Source organism: Xylocopa sonorina, chromosome 3 (assembly GCF_050948175.1).
Source record: "Xylocopa sonorina isolate GNS202 chromosome 3, iyXylSono1_principal, whole genome shotgun sequence".
In the NCBI taxonomy this organism is placed as follows: Eukaryota; Metazoa; Arthropoda; class Insecta; order Hymenoptera; family Apidae; genus Xylocopa; species Xylocopa sonorina.
Window position 1 is genome coordinate 10,172,612 of NC_135195.1, and position 21,223 is coordinate 10,193,834.

Genomic DNA, 21,223 nt, shown 5'->3' on the forward strand with positions numbered 1-21,223 from the left:
TATGTTGTTCCGCAACTTAATTAATTATCGTAATAAAAATCAAACAACACGGGCATTTTCTATTTCGTTTATTAATACATATGAAGTTTAACCGACGATGTTTCAACATCTGTACGGAGAAACTTGATCACCCAGAGATGACCTCGAGCCGAGGTATAACCAAGTAACGTAAAGTAATGCGATAGGAAACGAAAATGATTATGCAGTGAGTATTAGAACAAGAAAGAGAAAGGAAAACGGGGTTTTAGCACCACGGGTACCTGAAGGAAAGCCTTATACATCGTAATGGAATGCCAGGTCCGTGGCTCCCGCACTTATTGGGGGTTAGGTTGACGTTACACAAGTGTATCGATGTGCAGCAATTCTCTATACCTCATGGAACGTTTGGTATATACGATTACAACAAATGCGCAAGTCCCAGGGTGTTCGTGTGAAGACTTCGACCACAAAGTGACAGAAATTCGGGAAAGAACGCAAAGATGTTCACCAAGTAACACGAGGAAACGAAAAGCGGGAAGCGTGGCCGGGGCACCCAATACGATTAGTCGACTCGTCTCTTCGTGCGTACAGTAGACGCGCATGCGCGATTTAGGATCCCAGGTTCGTATTTATATAGTAAACGATGTGGTAGATTTATGAACCCCGGTGTTCACAATTTTCAGAATATTTCGAGTACTTCTTCGCGAGAAGCTGTTCGCATTTATTTCTTCGAACGTGTGAATTTTTAAATAACACTTACTTACGACTATGTGTAAAGTATAATTTTCAGAATTGTACCGTTTGCATCGCTACATCCAATGATAGAGTTATTTCTGTAAAGTTCAACGTAACTTAAAGTTAAGATGCTGATGACCTCGTGGTACCATTCTCACTTCTCATAAGTCACAATGACATTTTCATTACCGGTTTCATTTTAATAACACGTTATATTTTATTCAACTCGCTCGTTAGATTCCAAGATCGCACCGATTGCCTGTAAGTAAGTGCATCTAACTTTTTTCTTTCAAATCTTACTTTTAAATGAAGACTCTCAACTATATGCAACAGTTTGCTGGAATACTTTAATTGTATACTCGAGAAATTAACGACCTATCAGTATACTTTAAACGATCGTGATACTATCAGGGCGTACAGCGGTTACCGTGTATATATATTACACGTTCCTAACTATTTAGATAGCAATAAACATTCGCGGATTTTGCGTGGCGAAGTATTTCTAAAAGAGTTTCACGAGTACGTGCGTGTACGCGATTCTACAGTGTCCACGGTGAAAAAAAAAACTAATCGATATAGGATCGTGTGGTACCTGAAAAGAACCGTTTAAACGCGGGAAGAGTGAACCCTTTTGCAGGAAGTTTGTCACAGCGGGCACACTCGTCGAAAGGTTCAGAGACACTTGGAGGTGACCGTCCTCTCGGTACGCGCCCTTAATGAATACGTTCCTGCGAGCCGCACTACTTTTCTACGGTATCCCCACCAATGTCCATCAGTGTGTACGGGTTGGTGGGTACCGATTGGTTGATACGGTGATTGGTAATAACGGTGGGGAGCGATCACGTCACGAGCCGAGGCCGAGAAGCGACGAGGCGCATGTATCAATGCGCAATCGCATCGGAACAGTTCAGGGAGTCGGGGAGGTCCGTGGTAAGGAATAAACAGAGTGAAGAGACCGCGCGAGAGACGAAGAGTGGGGAAAGGAGAGAGAGATAGAGAACGAACAGGCAGTGAGACGATCACGATGCACGGAGGCGAGCACAAGCGGCCAGGGGCACAGGGCTGAGGGCTGAGGGCTCGACAGGGCCTGGAATAACGTTTCACGGGACGGCCGCGGGCCAGTCAGCAGCTATGGAACAGACGAAAACTCCCGCGTCCCGGCTACTTAGCACGAGTTGCATAGAGAATAAGGACGACCTGGAAGAGGTAACATAAATATTTGAAATAGTCACTGGATACGTATCGGGTACTAGGGGTTCCGCCATTGTTGCGACGGTCGCGCACGTCGCTGACCGCGCGGCGCCACACGTCGAACCACGCGTCTTAGCGGCAATATTCGAATCATTTGCATAATTATAAAACTCATTTCTGTCCGTTGCTGATGGATGGTACTCGGTTGTCTTTCGCTAGAGTTACGCGATGCTCGTAGACGTTAGAGAATCTCTTAGCTCCGATGCTGGAACTACGGTTATTTGAGTAATGATGCGAAAATGTTTTCCATTTCACAACCTGTTAGTGTAAAGCACAGGACTTTAAATGTAGATTGTATGGTTTGCACATTTTGCGGTTCGTTCGATTTTTGTTTGCCGGGGGCGTGTTTTATTGTTACAGAATGTTGTAATCTTTGTTTTCATGGTTTCAGAAATTCGAAAGATGTCATACAGTGCTTCAAAACCTGACTGCAGGACTGTCAGAAAAGGAAGCCCACGATACGTTGAACAATGCTGTGTGCAAAGACAAGACGCACGAAGAGGTTTCGTTGGGATTGTTAGTGGTAATTCTGACAGATCCACAAAGTGCTGCGAAAAGTTACAGAGACTTGACGTTAATTACACGAGACGGTCTTGCGATTGTGTTAGGACACCTTAATCAATTAGTACTCGAAAGATATCTGCGACTGAACGATGTGACCAAAAGTCAGTTGTTATGGTTATTGAGGGAAATGATAAGGACCAGTGTAGCTAGTGTGGATAACCTTTGTTTAAGTTTATTAAGGCATGCAGCTGGTGGAGATATTTCGCCAAGGAACTTATTCTTAGTAGATGCACTTTTAGACATTTTTCAAGAGAATCGATCTTGGCTGGATAAATTTCCTTTTTTAGTAGCATCTATTGTTTATACCTATTTGCGACTAATAGAAGACCATAATGCGCCTCATTTATCTGGTTTACGTCAAAAAGAAGTTACCTTCACCGTGTCCTTAATAAGAGAACGTATGGTCGATTGCTTGGTTATTGGAAGGTAAATGTTTCAGAGGTTTCCTTCTTTATTAACAGTTTCGCGGTCGATAATGTAGAATATTAAAGAATCTGAATTTTGGCTTATTTTCTAGTACTATATATTCATTCATAAACTTGTATTGCGAATGAAAATATAATATTATAATAACAAATCAACAGTTGAGCACATAAAGGCTGCTGCCAAAAATAAGTATTCAATGGAATGTAGATCTGGATTTTCGCGTACAATACGGCTACGCGAGTGTTAATAGTTTGATTTATGGTAAATACCAAGTAAAAAGTTAAACACGCTAATGCTTTATGTTTACAGGGATTTGGTACGGTTATTACAGAATGTCGCGCGAATATCCGAATTTGAAGCGCTTTGGAAAGACATACTTCTCAATCCAAAGTCCCTTTGCCCAAATTTCAGTGGTGTCCTCCAACTTTTGCAAACCAGAACTTCTAGAAGGTTTCTACAATCCAGGCTAACACCGGACATGGAAAGAAAATTAGTATTTTTAACCAGTCAAGTGCGTTTCGGTAATCATAAACGATACCAAGACTGGTTTCAAAGGCAGTACCTGGCTACACCAGAATCGCAATCGTTGAGATGTGATCTTATAAGATTTATCGTTGGTGTTATTCACCCGACGAACGAATTGTTGTGTTCAGATATTATACCGCGATGGGCAGTAATAGGATGGTTATTCACAACTTGCACATCAACCGTGGCCGCTAGCAATGCTAAATTGGCTTTATTTTACGATTGGTTATTTTTCGAGCCCGAGAAAGATAATATTATGAATATTGAACCTGCGATTCTTGTCATGCACAATTCTATGAGATCCCATCCTCCAGTCACTGCCACATTATTAGACTTTTTATGCAGGGTAAGCAGATGTACGAATTTTCGCGCCTTAATATACAATTCTAGATTAACGATTAAAGTCACTTAATAATGTAATTTTCGTTCGCAGATAATACCAAATTTCTATCCACCTTTAACGGAAAAAGTGAGAAATGGAATCTTTTCATCGTTACGACAAATCTTGGAAAAGCGGGTTTTGCCAAGTCTTTATCCATTGTTCGACAGTCCCAAGTTAGACCGCGAACTGAGGAGCAAAATAAGAGAAACGTTCAAAGAATTCTGTTTACCACCTAATGCGGATCCTGGTAACATTATTATACAATTTTGCATGTTTAATTTATTATGGATTATTACAAATCAGACCATTGAATATAACTTACTGGCGCACATATCGTAAGTGTACAAAGGAAATCTTCGTAAAAAATTATTAAAAGAAAAGATATTTATTTTTTATAAGAACAGTTATAGAATATTAGTAGACTTGCTGGATTTTCCTTGTATACAAGCTTAGATACACACACATTGGGTATCGAAATTAATGCTTTGTATCATTTCACGTATACATTTACATTTTGTGCGATCATAAAATTCGGTACACAGCAGGATCCCTATTGACGAAACCGTATTCGCGCACCCCAAGAAGCTCGAGCTTCGTTCGGGGTTGGGCGAAGCCAATAAGGAATTGCCTCTTCCATTGCTTTTTACACGAAATATTTTGTTCACTCACGCGTTAATTGCAATGTTTGCGAGCCTTCGCGTGCTTTAAAAAACAGCATGGTATTATGCAATCAAATGTAGATATAAAAAATAAATAATAATAACAGGACGCTTACTATATATTAATTTTGGGATTATGTATTATGGTTTTTAACAAAACTCATGCTTTCAATGTCATCTTTTAACAAATTTTATCATTCACTTTCCTTTAAAAGCTTACAGCACATCATTCATTGCTTACTAACTTTGGTTTTCGCATGATCTTTTTAAGCAGGAAATAAGGTTCCTGTATATTCAGGTAAAATGGAAGAACTTAATAAGGATCTTACACCAGGAGCTATACTGGAAAACACAGCAAACGCACCAGTTGAAAATAATCATGTGAATCAAGATCAAGAACCGGCTTTTAGCGACGAAGAAGAAGAAATGCCATTAAGGTAAGTATTACCTCGGTACTTAGAGCCCTCCAATTTTTTATAATACTTTAATTGCTAGTCCAAGAATGTAATTATATTATTAAGATACACACGTAATGTTACAGGATAGCGACTAAGGTCGAAGAAGAAGACGAAGAGGATGTTCCATTAGCAACCGTGAAGTTAAAAAATGAACAGAAAAACGCAAATTGTGTGGTGAAGAAAGAAGAGATCACGTCTCAGTTAAATTTAATTTTAGAACCGGAAGAGTTAAGGACAGCCGTAGAAAGTTTGCACAGTGAAACAGACAATGAAGTGAGGTGTCAAACGATGGAAAGGATAGTACAAATGGTTGTAGAAGATGAAATAGACGCGGAAACTATACCAGCATTGGCTTCTTGCATATCAACTATCTTATCCTCACAAATAACATCCCAAATATTTCCAACAGATAATTTGAATGAAGAAGCCTTGACTGATAGTATAAGTACGCCGTTGTTTGTTATGTTTCGAAATCAGTTTCAGTTGTGTAAAGAAGAGGACAATAGGCGGAAACTTTTAGCACGAGTACTTGCAGAATTACAGAATGTTCAACCAAGGATAGGTTACCTGTTACTTTATTTCTTGAAAGTCTGGGGTAGGGAAGAGGAAAAACGGGAGGGCGAACCAAGGTTCGTAATTGTATGTTGAAAATTACGTGAATCATGTGAATGCTGTTTAATATACTATCAAACGTTATTGTTGCAGTAATGTGATGAATGATGTTAAAGCGTCGGTGTACAAAGATTTTTGTGCGCATCGAGAAAAAAAATTAGATGCGTGTTTAGTATCTGATTTGAAGGTAAGTCTTCCAGATTGAACGACATACACGCAATTTCTACGTTCATGTTCCATGTATCTACACCGAGTATATAACTTTTATGTACAGCTCTGCCACGAGGACAACATATTTATGCTATGTTATCTTGTGCCTGACGTATACATGGAATTTCAAAATGTGACACTCGGCAACGTTCAGTTATTGCATTTGGTAGTATCCACCGTTGACGCGTGCCAATTGCAAGAATTGGTATGTCAAATAATGCAAGGACACTTGAAAATGTTAAAAAAGGAGTCGTTCACGTCATTGTTGACGGCCAGTTTAAATTGGGAAACCTTCGAACAGTACTGTTTTTGGCAACTTATTTTTGCCCACGATTTCCCAATCGATTATGTACTGCCTGTTTTACCAAAATTGCAATTTCGTGATCACGCGGAAGCATTGACATCGATACTGTTCATGCTTAAACAAGAAAAGTAAGTAAATCACACATTAAACAAGGTTACAATTACAAGTCAACCGTTTGTCGCACAATCTTTTGGGATTTTTTTTTAAATCAATTATTAACGTTCAACAGGCCAACGTTAGAACTTCTGCGACAATTGCTCGCACGACAGACTGTGGATGGAGACATGTTCGTTGTAGCCGCGTTACGTTATTGGTGCCGCGATTACGAAGAGAAATTGGGCGAGTTACTTGCGAACCTTTTGAGCACTCGTTATCCCGCTACGAGTCCGAACAAACGGAAACGGTCAGCCACTAAGCACAATCAACAATCTGGCCTGCCTACTGGTGAACAAGTTCTTGGCCATTTGGATCAGCTACGACAACATTGCGCGTCGTCCGCTGAACTGCAGCTTTATCATTCCGAAGGAATGCAAAGAGCTCTGCAACAAGCGCAAGCGGCCATCACTGATTCCTTGAGGAAAAGTTACGGGGATCTATTCGCTCTCGCGGAAGTTAACGAAGAAAATGAGCCTCCTCCGCCTCCGCCAACAAGCTCGGCGCGGAAACATGCAGCGGCATCGGCTGGAGGTGGCGGAGGTGCTGGTGGTAAAGGGGGTCATAGAAAAACTGGTGCTAACACGAGGGAAAGGTCTAGTTCCAAAAGGCCGCTTCCCCGGTATCATGTCGATTATACATCCAGCAGCGAGGTAAATACAATAATATCTTACGTATAAAATAACTCGGAGTTTCCACTGGTCCATATCGCATAGCTGCCACTATTGAGGCTTCTATCGTTAATATATACATCAATTTATTGATTTATAATATTTATAAATATTCATGTCATTGCAACTGGCATTTCGAGTATGAAGAGGTTAATCCTTGCAGTAAATTGCGTGGGTTATAGTATCCGTTAGGATAACTCTTTCGGAAGAACAATACGTAGCTATCTATAAAAACATCAATAGTGACAAATTAAGTAAATTGTAAAAGTTTCGCAATATTCTTCACTAATTAAACTGAATCATTTTTTTGTAATACAGGAAGAGGAAATAGTAAATGTAAAACAAGCGAAAAAGAGAAAAAAAATTAATCTAGTGGCCTCCGACAGCGACTGACCACCCAGTGTCTTCAGATGTCACATGGACCACGTCACGTGTGTGCAGCAAGCTAAATTAGCCTTAAGAATAGTAAGATAATATAGTATACGTAATAGATCTATTTAGCGCGACTTGTAAATATAGTATATACGTCGGGAGTGAATGCGAAACAATAACGATAAACAAATGATCTTGCACACATATATTTCGCAAACACTGTACATTAAAGAAAAACAACGTTGCCAGATTCTCTGTTTCCGATTAATTTCATTAATTATATCGAACGGGATGCATTCTAATGGAAAAGTATATCTAGAATGTATGTGATATTTAACGAGAAGAAAAATTTATAAATACTGGTTACAGCTTTTCTAGGTAAATACATATGACAGATCGACTATCGTCGTGGCAGATCGATTAATCTGAATTCTGTTTTCGGGGGTATAAGAATGAATTCTATCATTCGTCTGTCAGATCAAGTTACCGAGAGGCAAAACTAGTCATAAATTAAATTATTTTGATATGTACTCTTAAATATATACAAAGGCAAGAATTTAAGAGTTGAAAATTGAATCTGGCAACATTGCGGGCGATAAAGCGACACGAAATATCATTTTCCGTGATCACTTTATCTCTAAGGGGATGCGAGAGAAATGAAGAAAATCCGTTAGCCACGTTAAATTTAGTGGTTGACATCAAAGAATGCAGGCACGATTGTGCTTAGTTTTACCAATAATTTGTTTATTAATTTTGCGACTAGTATAATTGACCCTATTGTCCAAATTAATTTCCCTCCTTTTTTTTTCATTATGCGATAATTATTGATAAGACTCGAGCGTTTCACAAAATAGTTAACAAAGGAAAAAGAAGAAAATGGTTACTTTTGTTGCCATAAACTGTGAACGCAATTTGTACGAATCGTTGATAGCTTTTTATTAGGATTAAGGACCTTCTGCGGGAGAACAAGGATTTATCAATAATACCTCGTATCCGGCACGAAGCGTACAGTTTTACGACCAAATGTATTTTACGTCTGCGCTTAGTGAGCATAATCATTCTCAAGACGCAAGAAATTTTTACATTTTGCACGGTGGAAGGTTGTCTGTATTTCTCGAAAACTTTCCTTTCTGAAAATAGTAAATTCTTCTAGGTTATTATAAACGCTTGGGTGGACTTGAATTTATATGATGTTGGTAAAAAGAGAAGAAAATGGAGACGGTACTATTAGTTTTTTTCTTTAATCGTAATATATACGATGTATTTAGATTCACAAGAATAGTATTTCTTATCATAGAAGACCCTACGCATGTATGCAATTTGTTTAGACGTTGGTTTAAAATTTCGAAAGACTACAGAGTTGTCTTCGTATTTTTGTACACTAAATTTACTCATTCTTTGATTTAATCGTCGATTAGAGACACCTTCCAACGAGTATAGAACCAGGCGTCGTGTACACTTAAGTCTTAAGAGAACCTAAGCGAGAATTATCATCGTTCACATCTGTACATTTCCTGTAAAATCGGTTACTTGTACACATATAAGTAGCTGTGTTGCGTATTTTCTAGTTTGTACATACCAGAATGAGGGGCAGGAGGGAAGAGAGAGAGAGAGAGAGAAAGAGAAAGAGAGAGAATGGAACTTGTGCTTGCGCATGTATGAATGTTTGTGTATGTGTTCGACTTATACAAATGTGTGCGTGTAAAGAATTATTATCTCGAGAACTTTAACGAAATTTTTGTTCATAAACAGTGTTTGTAATTCTGATACGAACCTGATTTTACCGAAAGAAAATAATCTACAAGCAATTGTATCGAACAGAAGAAATAATTAACAAAGTATTGCAAAATCAGGCATTTCAGCTGATGCGAATGTTTCTTCAGTTACACACGCGCATAATGTACGTACCAACCATTTGTAATGGTGTATAAGGTGTGATAGTCGATATATTGTTATTAAGTTTTTTCTACTTGTACATAAACTGCGGCGTTATGTGAGAAAATATTTAAAATCGACGATGATTCTTTGCGAAAAAGAGGGAAAGAGTGAGAGAGAGAGGAGAGATCGTACAATATGCACGAAAAAAAATGAGTGAAAGTGTACGCAAGAAAGGGAAAGAAAGAGAGAGAGAGAGAGAGAGAGAGAGAGAGAGAGAGACAAACATAGAGAACACAGATTAAAAAAAAAAATAACGCGAAATTAACGATGCGCGGGGCAATACGAAAAATAGACCTGTAAACATTTAATGTTTTTAACGATCTTGTACACACGGATACACATGTAAATACATGAATATATTATCATAACGCGAGCATAAACATTTAATGTTTTTAACGATCTTGTACACACAGACTACACGTAAATGTAAATACATCGAAAGATTACCGGAAGTAAACCTGTGATTCCTATCGTTTGCTTCCTCTTTCTCTTGATTCTCCCTTTAACTCTTTTTTCTTTTTCTTTTTGCAATGAAACGAACAATTAATTCGCAAGGTTGCTGTAAAATATTTTCTTCCTCATTCTTTTTTTTTGTTTTTTTTTCTCTAGATATGTGTATACGTAACGCGAATGTGAAATGATCACAAAACAAATGGTAACTGCGCGCAAATTGTACAAGAAACAAATCGATGTTAACAAAAGTTTAAAACTTGTTTGTAATATATGTACAATTTTTTACCGACATAGTGACAAATTAAACAAAAATAATGGGATGTATCGTAAAGTTGAATCCTGTTATGGTACACTAACGACCACAAATCGTGCAATTAAACGCGTCCAATTAAAATTGCACGACTAATAGTAAAACACTATTTACGTTACCATACTCCACACGCAACTAAATAAATTATAACTGCTCGTGGCAACTTATTAAGGCTAATACTGAATATGTACGGTTAAAATGCAATAGCACCGTAAACAGCATTTAATGGAAACACCCGTAATTTCTTCTATTATTTGCTATTTACTAATCACGCATTACTTTATCCAATTTGGCACCGTAATACGTGCTGGTGGCGTAACGTAATTTTACTACCACCGATACACCAAAGAGCTACAGAATTATTCACAGCGTGGGCTTTCGTGACGAAAACGAATTTATTTCATTTTTCAATTTTTTTGTTTGTTTGTTTGCTTGTTTGTTTGCTTATCACACTCAGAGGATAAAGAGAAACTGTCTTGTCGCGAGACAATAAATAAAAGTATAGTATTTGTATTCGATTCTCGTATATTACTACAGCTAGAGAGGAGAAAAATGGAATAGACCTTTATTCTTCGAAAAAACACTTTAAAGATGCGTCACTTTTACTTGACACGTACTTTCCGCTATACATGTATACGTCCATATGGGGTTCTGTGTACATCCTCTCATTCGAACATTTCCCTTTCACATGTTGCGTATGTACGTGTGCTTGCGTGTACTGCGGTTACAAAATCATCGTTCATCGTTTATATTGCAGTATATTGCGGTATATTGCAGGTAAGATGGCACAGTTACATACTATCGTTTACGTACACACGCGCACACGTACATTCCCCTCGACGAAGAAACGCGATTCTTTTTAAATATCAACCTAATGGCTCGCCACATAGTCGAACACACAATGTACTTTTGTTAAACCGATTTTAACTTTGTTTCAGGTGTGATTCATAGTGTACATATGTTTTACTGCCAATGGTTTTAATAACACTTACTTAATCGATAAATTTTAACAAAAATAGGTGAAACTTGATCGAACAATCTTTCTCAGCTATGTTTTACAAGCGGTATTCACGCATATCGGATTGCGTTAATGGTCATGATCGCATAAGATCGACATACCTTTTACCTGTACTCTGTTACTTCTTTTTATCGCTAATTAAATTTAGCCACGAGACTTCATTAACGCGCTATCAATCCAGTTAAATCGTTTGCGTAAAAACTGAAACAGAACGTTGTTCCAATTCTCTCGGGGCTACCGTTTAGCTCAGATTTCATTCGAGAGGCGATAATAAGTCGACCAAAAGATAATCCTCTTTCTCGTGTGATCATTTCTTATAGGAATGATTTAAATGTTTCGATTGCGCGTGTGCTTCTCGCGTGCTACCGATTCCCACAAGATCGACCATACCGTTCGAAGCCGACACTTGTTGCCCTCTACGGATGGTCGTCTCTAAAAATTCACTGATTCGGCTCCAGCTTCGTCTACAGGATCGATAATCTATTCGAAGTAGAGAAATAGTTTCGTCTCGTTTTGTGCATATGATTGTACTATACATAGTTGTATGCGTATTTAAACGTCGAGCTGTCGTACGACACAATCAGGCTCGTGTAATCGATCACAATTGCCGACGAGGATGCACAAGGATTTTGTACAGGGATTCCGTTCATCATTCACACACGTGGACACACGCACGGTCACGCGGAAGTTCGAATTGGTACGCGCAATAACAGTGTGCTTGTCGATAACAGAAATGAGCCCAATAGACGCGATAGACACGCTGTACTCGTTAGCGGAAGGCTAATGCAACTTTATTTCCGTTCGTAGCTACGTGGACGTCGTTCGATAAATTTCAACAAAATATACGGCCGTTTAAATAAAAAGTATTTAGAATGGAATATTAGAAAAGACCTCGATAATGTATCATTCGATGTTGTACCAATACGCTCGAGCAGCATTGTGCAGTTTTACATCGCTAATTATACGGTCGATACAATTACTCACCATTTAAACGTATGCATACCAAGTGTGTACAATGAAGAGTGGACCTCGAGGTTCGCCTACTTTTGAAACACAAGAACCGTACAGCGAAGTAATTCATATATCTTATGGTCGAACGACTTGTGAACACGAGGAACGTGACGCGACATTGTGTTTCAACACACTTGTGAAGGCGTTTGGTCACGTACAGCGCAGTGCAGATGCGCACATTTTCAAATTTCCATTAAGAATGTAGTTAGTTCCATATCTTTTTTTTTTTTTTTTGTTCACGCGCGAACGCAAATAAAAATCGCAAGTTAAATTGTTGCTTCGAGACGAATAATTTTCTGATTTACACAGCACGCGGACAAATTAGTCGAAAATTCCTACAGAGTGGAAACACACGATCCGAACACGTCTCTTGTGCTCGTAACAAACAATTCGATCTTAATACGCATACATTCGTTGACTTCAAGCAAGTTGTAATTAACCCTGTAACTACTTACGCAGGAGTGCAATTATTCGCTGAGAAGAGCACGGACAATTACGTATACGCAAATTCTCTTGAATGGGAAAGTCAACTATTTTTCTCGGATATATTTAAAATTAATTAATAGCGACAACCGATCGACATGTCGACGATACACAACACTGCTCCCACGGTGTAAGTTTCGCGTCTACTTTCATTCTTCAAGTTGAAACAGCGGACTGATCGTTACTTAATACCTTTCGGATGACTTGGTGAATTTATCAGCCGCTGTTTTCGACAATCGATACGCGAGCACACGAACGACCGAATCTTTTCGCGACTAGTGGCGTTCCAACGGAAACGAACAACTTACGCGCGAGAAATAATTCGATGTACATTATTATCTTTCGTTTGCTTCTCTTGTTGTTGTTGTTGTTGTTATTGTTGATGTCAACATATCGCTACCAGCGTAAAACATTATATGGTAACCGACAGAAAACTATAGGTCCATGGCTGGCCTACAGCTGAAATGCATGCTCGAAGATTCTATTAGGCAGGCATCACGATACTCCCGAATGGGTACCCAAAGAGTGCCGAGCAGCAATATAGTATAGATCGAGTTTCTGTCGTGTTCGCACAAAATTGTAAAAGTTCCGAAGGAAATTACCGTAGGCGAGGGCGAGTTATAATTTCTCTGTTCCGACAGGCCTTACGAGGCGTTCGTTCTCCCCGTGCTATCTGTCGTATTATGTCTCGGTTCTGTTGATTCTATAATTAGGTACTTATACGAAAACCGTATCTAGCATCACCATCTGCAAGGCTCTCCCGGTCACTTAACGCGGCATGCAAAATCGCTTGGTAACGTCCCGTTTGACACGTTCTCGTTGTACATATACACGCGACAAAGAAAGTGTTTCATCTACGTTTAAATCACACGGTCGTAAGGTACAGTCGGGCCACGCACACGCAACTCCTAAATATACATATACAGCTTTCTCTCTCAGCGCACACATTAATTTTCTCAACTGTCATCATCATCGTCGTTAGCGTTTTACTTAATCCTCATTTTTTTCTTTTTTTTCTTCGTTTTCCCCGCTTCCTTTCCTCTTTTTCCCTTTTTTTTTTTTTGTTTTATTCTTCCCCTCGTTCGACGTATGGTTCACTTTCCTTCTCCTCTTCCCTTCTCTTCACTCCTCGAACGCAGTTTCTCTACCGTTAATACAGACTCGTTATGTATTATTTATATACACAGTATAGTAACAGTCTAGGTTCCTAAGGCTGCTAAAAAGTCTCACTTGTAGGATCTCCCGCGCGAACGGGGGAGAGAGCGTGTTAAAGAGTTCGGGTTTCGACCGAAAGGGAGGTAAACGTGAAACGTCTTTACCCGCGTACGCGTCTAGTAAATCACTTCGTATACAGTGGCCTTTTTGTCACCGGATCCGGTCACGATGTACTTGTCGTCGGCGGAGATGTCGCAGCTCAGCACCGACGAGGACTCCTTCGACTGCAAAAAGAATTGATATGGATTCCCATGTGGCCGTCTCGAGATCTGCTTTTTACTTTTTGTTTTATTCCGCGCTCCGTTCCGCTCGGTGTGACGCGAAACAGTCCGAGGACGCGCGCAGAAAATAAATTAGCCTCTATGGGAAGAAGCTAAAGTGTTGATAGACGAGAAATCCCCCCTGCAACTGTTTCAAGGACATTCGAGACTTCCTCCGACGATGTCTAATAAATTCTTGACTTATCCTGAAATGTCTTGTAATGTCTAAAAGACGCGTGTTCCTAGTGGTCAAGCTATCCTAAATAAATATAAAAACATCTTTAAGACGTCCCAGGGATCGAATGCGATAGACATTCCAATGGTGTCTAAAATATATTCCCTTAAGACGTTTTAAAGGTGCTCAAGATGATCGTCTCGGCAACGTACTGTAACGTATCTTGTATTATCTGCGTAGCCATCCTGCACGATTCGTTCACGGCTTTCTTCATCTCTATCAAACAGCTTTAGCTCGTGAAATAAAGCACAAGAAGACACGATAATTTGATTCTGAATAGTCCGCAGCAAAGGAGCAGCGTACACACCTGGAATATCGAAGCACCGTACGGCGTGCGCCATGCGTTCAACAGATTGTCCTTGCCGGTGGAGACGAACCATTTGCCGCAGGACGCAAAGCGCAGCGAGAGGACACAGGACTCGTGTAGGTGGAGCTGGTACTTGTCAGACTTGGAAGCGTGAAGGACCTCGACGTTCGAGTTCTCCATGCCCACCGCGAGCCATTCGCCGGTCGGGCAATAGCCGAGGGAGAATATCTGCGAGGTGAAGTCGTGCTGCTTCAGCTGTCTGCCCTCCCTCAGGTCCCACGAGCGGACCGTGTTGTCCAGACCCCCGGTCCACAGCTTCGAGCCGTCCGCCGAGATGTCGATGCAGGAGGCGCCGTCCGTGTGGCCTTGGAACTGTCGAACCAACGTCTCGTTCTGCAGATCCCACACGGCGATGTTACCGTCGCTGCAACAGCTGAAGCAGACCTTCGAGTCGGGCGAGATGGCCAGGGCGTAACAGGCAGGTGCCGAGGACGTCAGTTCCGCCTTGATCCGCGGCGTGGGGCTGGCCAGGTCCCAGATGATCAGCTGACTCGCCTCGCCGCCGACTATCAGGGTTCTGCAGTCCGGCAGTAGTTTTACCGACCTGCGTTACCGAAAAGACAGTGACTACGTCGCGCGTTTCTTTTTCTTGCGCGTGGAACGCGAGGGACACGACTGGATTTTTGGAGAACGAGAACAGATGTACTTTGGTAGCGGACTTCCCTGGTGCCGCTCGGTACGTACAGCACCGGACGTATATGGAACAAACCTAATATAATTGTCGCGTTGCAGGCAGTCCAGCTGCGATACGTGCTTGATACTGCCACCGCCTCCGTGGCCGATGTCCCAGACTTTAACGCACCCTTTGCCGCCCGTGTAGACGTACTTGGTCGGGTTCGAGATCGTAACGGCGCACACAACCTCGCCGTGAGTCAAGGTATTAATCTGACGCGCGTGACGTGGAATTCCCGGCCCTATCAGAGCGTCCGTGGGGAACGGCACCGGCAGCAGTTGACCCTCACCGTTCATATGGAACGAGTACGCTCTGCGGTGGAATGCAAAACATTAATGCCTCTGTCCTTACGTAATGGAACGCCTTCGATTACTTAAAAGCCTCGTCTCTGACAAAAGCCGGCCATTTAGCTACGATAATGCATTACTCGGTGCACCAGTGATGGATGGCAAAATGTATCTCAAAAGGTATCCAACGGACGGACACATTTCGAATCCGTAGCAAGTTTCAACGCGCGGCTACCAGTAAGACGTATGGTACGCTATCCGGTGAGAAATGTGAGCTTGCGACCTTTCCGCGTTAATTTCCTTAATAATCATTGGAACGATCGGTTTAATTGCAAGTGCTACGTACGGTTTACCACCCGGAATGTTGCTCAGCCCGTTACTCGATGGTATCCTCACGTGACCGTCGAAACCGAGCTGCAAAAGAGAACAAAGCGCGTCAGTATCTGTTCGAACTTTCGATTAACAATATAGCTGCTGTTCATCGTTTTACATCCACTCAACCCCCCTTTTAAAAGGATACACAATTATACTGCTCGAAATCGTCTACTGACAAACATACGTGCACGTACAAAGTACGTCAGGGGGATGAAATTTTGAACTTTGTACACAATGTAAGTACTGGGTACGGATTAATCACAATTTGTACGTGCTACTGTGCAGAACTGGAGAACTGACGTGCTCTTTAAAACAACTCCAAGGATAAGGGTGCACACAAGTGTCTCATTGACGAATGACATTCGCGATATGTTCGCGCAATTCGAGGCTGATCTTCAGAATCCAAGAATCTGATATTCACGTTTGATTAATTTGAGATTGATCGTCTGCGAGGCGGACGATAAATAGCGGAAAACTGGGGGGTGGGTGGAAATAAAAGACGAGATAGCCTCAGCCGCGACAATAGGAACAACTCGGCGCATACACCGCAGGTCATTTTCGTCGCCTGTATCGAGAATTTACAATGATACCGCGGAGAGTCTTTGTCGAGGTGGGTATAGCATTCAGAGTCACGCGAATACTCTTTCTACCCCGGGTACGCTATCTCGCCGATGCCATTTCTCAGAGTATCATACCCAGCTCTGCATAGTGCACGCCACGTCACGGACACTAACACCGTACAATTTCAGACATTGTTCGCAACAGGAAAAATACCGATACGTCAAATCCCAACGGTATCCTGATTTATGCAAGAACGGAAAGAGAGAGATACTTTAAAAATGGCCAGATATCGCATGTAGGGTGCGCAACCCTTTCCACGACTTCCGATCCTGCCCTCGGTATCCGTCGTGCAGATCCGCCTAGGAATAATGAGAGAATGACGAAGGAGAGAGAAAGAGAGAGAAAGAGAGGAAAAAAAGAAAGAGGTATAAAAAAAAGAAAAAAAAACGAGCAGCTAGAACGTGAAGTACCATCGAGGTCCTGGCGTATGGTAAGTTGCTGTACGGCGAAGGCGATTGCGGCGGCTCATTGCCGCGGGACGGCAAACCCTGATAGCCCTGCGGTGGCGTTTGCTGCGACGATGGCGGATGATAGACCCGCGATGCCAAGGGACCAGGGATTCCGCCCATAGTTGGCGTACAGCTGCGCGACCCCCTCGCCGCCGCCACAGGTGTACCCGGCTTGTCGATCTGGAGAGGTTCGTTCCAACGGGGCAACACCGGTTTATTATCGGGGGCAATTCGAAGGAAGAGAAAAAAAACGGAATTCTTTGTTTTTTTTTAGGTAAATTTCACGCATGAACTTTCGCACAAAAGCAACGAGGCATATCGATCCTTGGCCGCTTCCGGTTCAGCGATTTATACGAAGAGGCACACGGCTGATCGAGCGAGGGCTGCCTCCACGCTAGCGTCCGCGTAGATTCACTTGTCGTTAGTTCGCGACACGGTTTCTGTACAGCTACTACGTGCTATGCATGTATGTATGTACGCACGATGCAAAGAGGAGGGTGAGCTTAAGTGTGCCTGCTGTTTTCTAAATTGCGTAAACAGTTCCTCTTCTTCGATCGAGAGGCTTGATCTCGTAGAAGAGGAGAGAGAAGATTTCATTAAATAGTAACTTCGAAAGTCTCTCTACTCCCGGTCTCTGCAAAGCACAGGGTCAGTTAAGCGTTCACCCTCGGGCACCTTGGCATGCATATTAATAAGAGGCGAGCCGCTTCTGATCTGTTTAATAAAGCACGAGGGGCATGGAACGCAAGCAGAAGTGATACCGGAAAGAAAATGTGAACCGGACCGATTAGTCATCGAATAAGCTTGCTATCCGCGAGATCTTACATCTTTACTTTTCAGAGACGGTGTGCTACGAGCGGAGGAGCTTCCGCTCCGCGAAGGTGGCCTATCTTTTACGGACGTCGGACCAGCGCCGGATATCGGCCCCACGTGTCCTGGAGCGCCCAGCTTCTCCAGGGTGCCGTTCTCCCGTGGATCTGAGTGCTCGCCGTTCGCGTGCGGCGATGACGCCTCCTTTCATGGGACAGAAAAGAAACTTCTTTCGTCAACAAACTCCCCAAAACTCGCGTCTACATCTCTCTCTTTATATACACCCGCGCGATCTCTTGTAATATCAAACAATTTTAGAGACGTCTCTATTCTCAACTTCATACGGGGTATTAACAAAAATCAACGACGAACTTTCAGGGTTCTATCCAGAGAAGTAACTTTTCTCAACTCCTGTATGTTTCACAATTGTTTCCCAACCGTTAGGCAATTAGACGACACGAACATACGAGTATAGTACGAACAAAGAAGAACGGGACAAAACATAGAGCTTCGTATAAAAAATCGATTACTATTGGTATCTACGAGGGTAAAGTATTTTAACGTTAAAAAACCACTCGAACCACTAATCAACGAAATCCGAACGTCTACAGCGAAGGAGTAAGTACTTAAACGCGTGCTACCCCTGCACCACGATCAACCCCCGAAGCAAGGTCCTTGATTTTCATCGGTAGCCCGTACGTACGCTCTGGTAGCATTCGTCTAATGAATTCTCAGCGAAAAATATCGGATTCGGCCTGTTGTGGAAGAATGGACTGACCTCGTTCGCGACGTCCACCACCAAGTCCTGGTCGCTCTTCTCCCCGTCGCTGTCCTGAAAGGAGAAAAATTACGTGTCCGTGAGAAGACAAGCGAAATCCACTAGCGAGGATCAAGAGGCAGTTGGCGTGGTAATATACACAATGTCTATGTACATATACGGAGAGTGTCCCGCGCCAAGTTTTACCTTTGAGGAAGATTATTCCCGCGACAGTCACAAATTTTATCTATTCCTCCGGGTACGTCGCGCGCTACGTTTCGTTGCGTGTACTCGATATGGTTACGTTGGTACTCGCGTTCTTTAAAATTTCTCAAGTCCAACACACCGGAGCGTATGATTGGTTCTCAACCTCGAGGGGGGGCAGCAAGCAAACGCTAAAGTTTTATGGAGAGTCGATCACTTTGGCTTTCGAGTAACCAGACTGTCGATTGCCGATATATAGTATATATACGTACTCTCGGTTATAGGGTACTTTCCTTTGCTTCTCCTCGTTGACCTGATTGGCTTTCACCGCGCAACGCGTTACAATTGAACCGCTAAGTGGAAAATGGATAACGTCTAGGTTCTCGACTCGAACGCGACGCTGGAAGAGCGCGGTGGTACGAGAAATCGGGTGAACTTCGACGAGACGCGTAGTATTTCCGATTCGAATCAGACGCGGAGGAGCGAAAAGGGTAGGGGCGAGAAAGTGTGGGACTCGACCTATATTCTCGATGCGTTCGACTAGCAGATGCATCTTCGGAGACGTATTATTAATCTTGACACTCCCTGCTAGCACCCTCTTCCTCCCTCTCGACGTTCTGATTGCACCAGCAACTTAATGGCCAACCGTTCGACGAGTGCGCGGATCCGGATGAAGAGCACGGGTTCGCGAGCGTGTAAGCCCAGGCCGCATGTTACCGGAGGTGGCGAAAGGGGGATGTAAATGCGCTTCGGCTGGCCGCACGACGGTTCCAGGGTATTTTCGCAATCAAGATTCTACGCGCGCGCCTGATGGTCGTACGTGGACCGTGGAAAATTCGCCCGATCGTTTGTCAATTCTGGATCTCGCCACGCTCGTCGCGGTCCCCGACGTTTCTGCGAGTGTCGCCATCGTCCTCGATCCTTGTCGCTCCTCGTAGCTATGATTACTTTCCCTTGATGCACACCTACTACGCTCGGTGCGATGCTATTCTTTGATTATGCATCCTTCCTTCTCTTTCCTTTCTTTTCACACCACGATGCAATTATTAATCGCGTTAACGCGTCTCGAGTTACTTACGAGCGCGTACATCGCGGGCTTTGCTATTTCCGTATCGTTTAAGCTGGTACGCTCTTAACCCGGACCGCGATTCAAATGTCCGCTGCGCGATAATCCTGTTTATTGCAAATAATATACGCGCACGCAACACCCTCCCAGTTTTACTAAGCCAATTTAAACGATGCTATTTAAATACAATTTTAAGCTATACTACATTACAAACCACTCGTGTTTTTCTCAACGTGTTACAAGAAAGTGTGTACGTAATTCGAATTTCGTTTAAATTCTTTCTACGATCCATTTTGTATATCGTTTAATTTCAACAATTTTATATATCGCGTGGACAACGAGCATAGCAGCCATTTACGCGAGATTGCCTGTATATCTCCGTTATTAAAAAAGGTCTCCGATCACCCCGAGCACAGTGTACACACGCAATCTACACGGCACCTAAAACACAATCGGACAACACGTTACGCAAGACACCCTTCGCGAGGAATCAGAAATAGCGCGTGTCACTGTTTACTCCATTACCTCGTACATCTTCCATCCACTCCGGAAAAGAGACTGTCGTACGCAAACAGCCAGTCACAGGGACAGGGATAGGCGAGGAGGCCGCGGGAGAGAGGGAGAAGAAACGCTGGCGTATAGAAACGCGGGCAAACAGAAAGGCAGAGGTCTCGGGCTAATATATTACCGAAAGCCGTGGATAATGCACCGCAACGAAAGCACAATTTGTGGCTCATGTATCTTTTATCATTTGTTTGCCAGTTATTTCCGAGTTCCCAGCGAACAGATCGTTGTTTGCATCCGGCCTCGTTGCGCGCCAGTTTAAAACCACCAGCCGATAACCAACCCCCGGGCGCGCGAGCGCGGGACCAGCGCGTGCAACGAATGCAACCCCCGCAGGATGAAGCACGCGAGAACGTTTCGCCGGTGAGCAAAGATGCTATCGAAATGGGTGAAAAAAAAAGGGAAAAATGGAGAAGGATAACGTAGGGGTTGTTCGTGATTTGGGACGCGTAAAAATTTTCCAAACGTTCCGCTAGACGCGATGTTGCGTAGCTGTTTCAGAAAGTTTAAGCGCCACACGCGTTCATTTTATCATCGTCCGATCAAATTGAAAGCTAGCATAGACGCGAGAAACTCGGCAAGTAAATATTTAACTGCGATAAATGTACCATTAGAAAAATGACAGAGAAATGGGCTTGATATCGCCGTGCACGGCGACACGATGCAACCGTTGTCGACAATACTATCGCACAGCGGAATCTCATCCCCCGTTCGAGTATGCACGCGACACCCGAGGCATCTAAAGTGCTTGAAGAACTCGGTGTGACCAAAGTACGCGGGGGAACCAAGAGTGCCCACGGTATTTAGGTCGTCCACAGTCGGATAC

At 42.6% G+C, this 21,223-nt stretch overlaps 2 protein-coding genes across 4 annotated transcripts in view; one reads left to right on the forward strand and one right to left on the reverse strand.

Moving 5' to 3' along the window:
• Nucleotides 1-21,223, reverse strand: part of Gro (TLE family member transcriptional corepressor groucho) — a 175,049-nt gene that overhangs the window by 83,145 nt on the left and 70,681 nt on the right. The window contains exons 10-16 of one of the 2 annotated variants that reach the window (XM_076892984.1): nt 18,585-18,638; nt 17,822-18,010; nt 16,958-17,176; nt 15,898-15,965; nt 15,301-15,576; nt 14,532-15,135; nt 13,650-13,953 (exon numbers count right to left, since the gene is read on the reverse strand). In XM_076892984.1, coding sequence (XP_076749099.1) covers nt 13,846-13,953; nt 14,532-15,135; nt 15,301-15,576; nt 15,898-15,965; nt 16,958-17,176; nt 17,822-18,010; nt 18,585-18,638 — 1,518 coding nt within the window. In that variant the 3' untranslated portion in view covers nt 13,650-13,845. Of the gene's footprint in view, nt 1-13,048; nt 13,954-14,531; nt 15,136-15,300; nt 15,577-15,897; nt 15,966-16,957; nt 17,177-17,821; nt 18,011-18,584; nt 18,639-21,223 lie in introns of those variants that run through there. The other variant, XM_076892983.1, reaches the window with a different exon arrangement.
• Nucleotides 1,333-9,653, forward strand: LOC143422387 (integrator complex subunit 3-like). Of its 2 annotated transcripts, none has more exons than XM_076892972.1 (10): nt 1,333-1,920; nt 2,357-2,955; nt 3,265-3,826; nt 3,914-4,109; nt 4,793-4,958; nt 5,063-5,608; nt 5,685-5,778; nt 5,866-6,233; nt 6,335-6,911; nt 7,248-9,653. In XM_076892972.1, exons 1-10 carry the CDS (start codon nt 1,846-1,848, stop codon nt 7,320-7,322), a joined length of 3,258 nt encoding a protein of 1,085 aa, XP_076749087.1. In that variant the 5' UTR covers nt 1,333-1,845; the 3' UTR covers nt 7,323-9,653. The 2 variants fall into 2 exon arrangements, with proteins under 2 accessions (XP_076749087.1, XP_076749088.1); XM_076892973.1 differs by having other exon boundaries at nt 1,334-1,920; nt 4,820-4,958.

Coding starts and splice junctions, on each gene's coding strand:
- LOC143422387 (XM_076892972.1), top strand. CDS start 1,846: ATGGAACAGACGAAAACTCCCGCGTCCCGGCTACTTAGCACGAGTTGC. Junction 4,959..5,062: donor GAAGAAGAAATGCCATTAAG/GTAAGTATTACC, acceptor GTAATGTTACAG/GATAGCGACTAAGGTCGAAG. Junction 5,779..5,865: donor GTTTAGTATCTGATTTGAAG/GTAAGTCTTCCA, acceptor TTTTATGTACAG/CTCTGCCACGAGGACAACAT.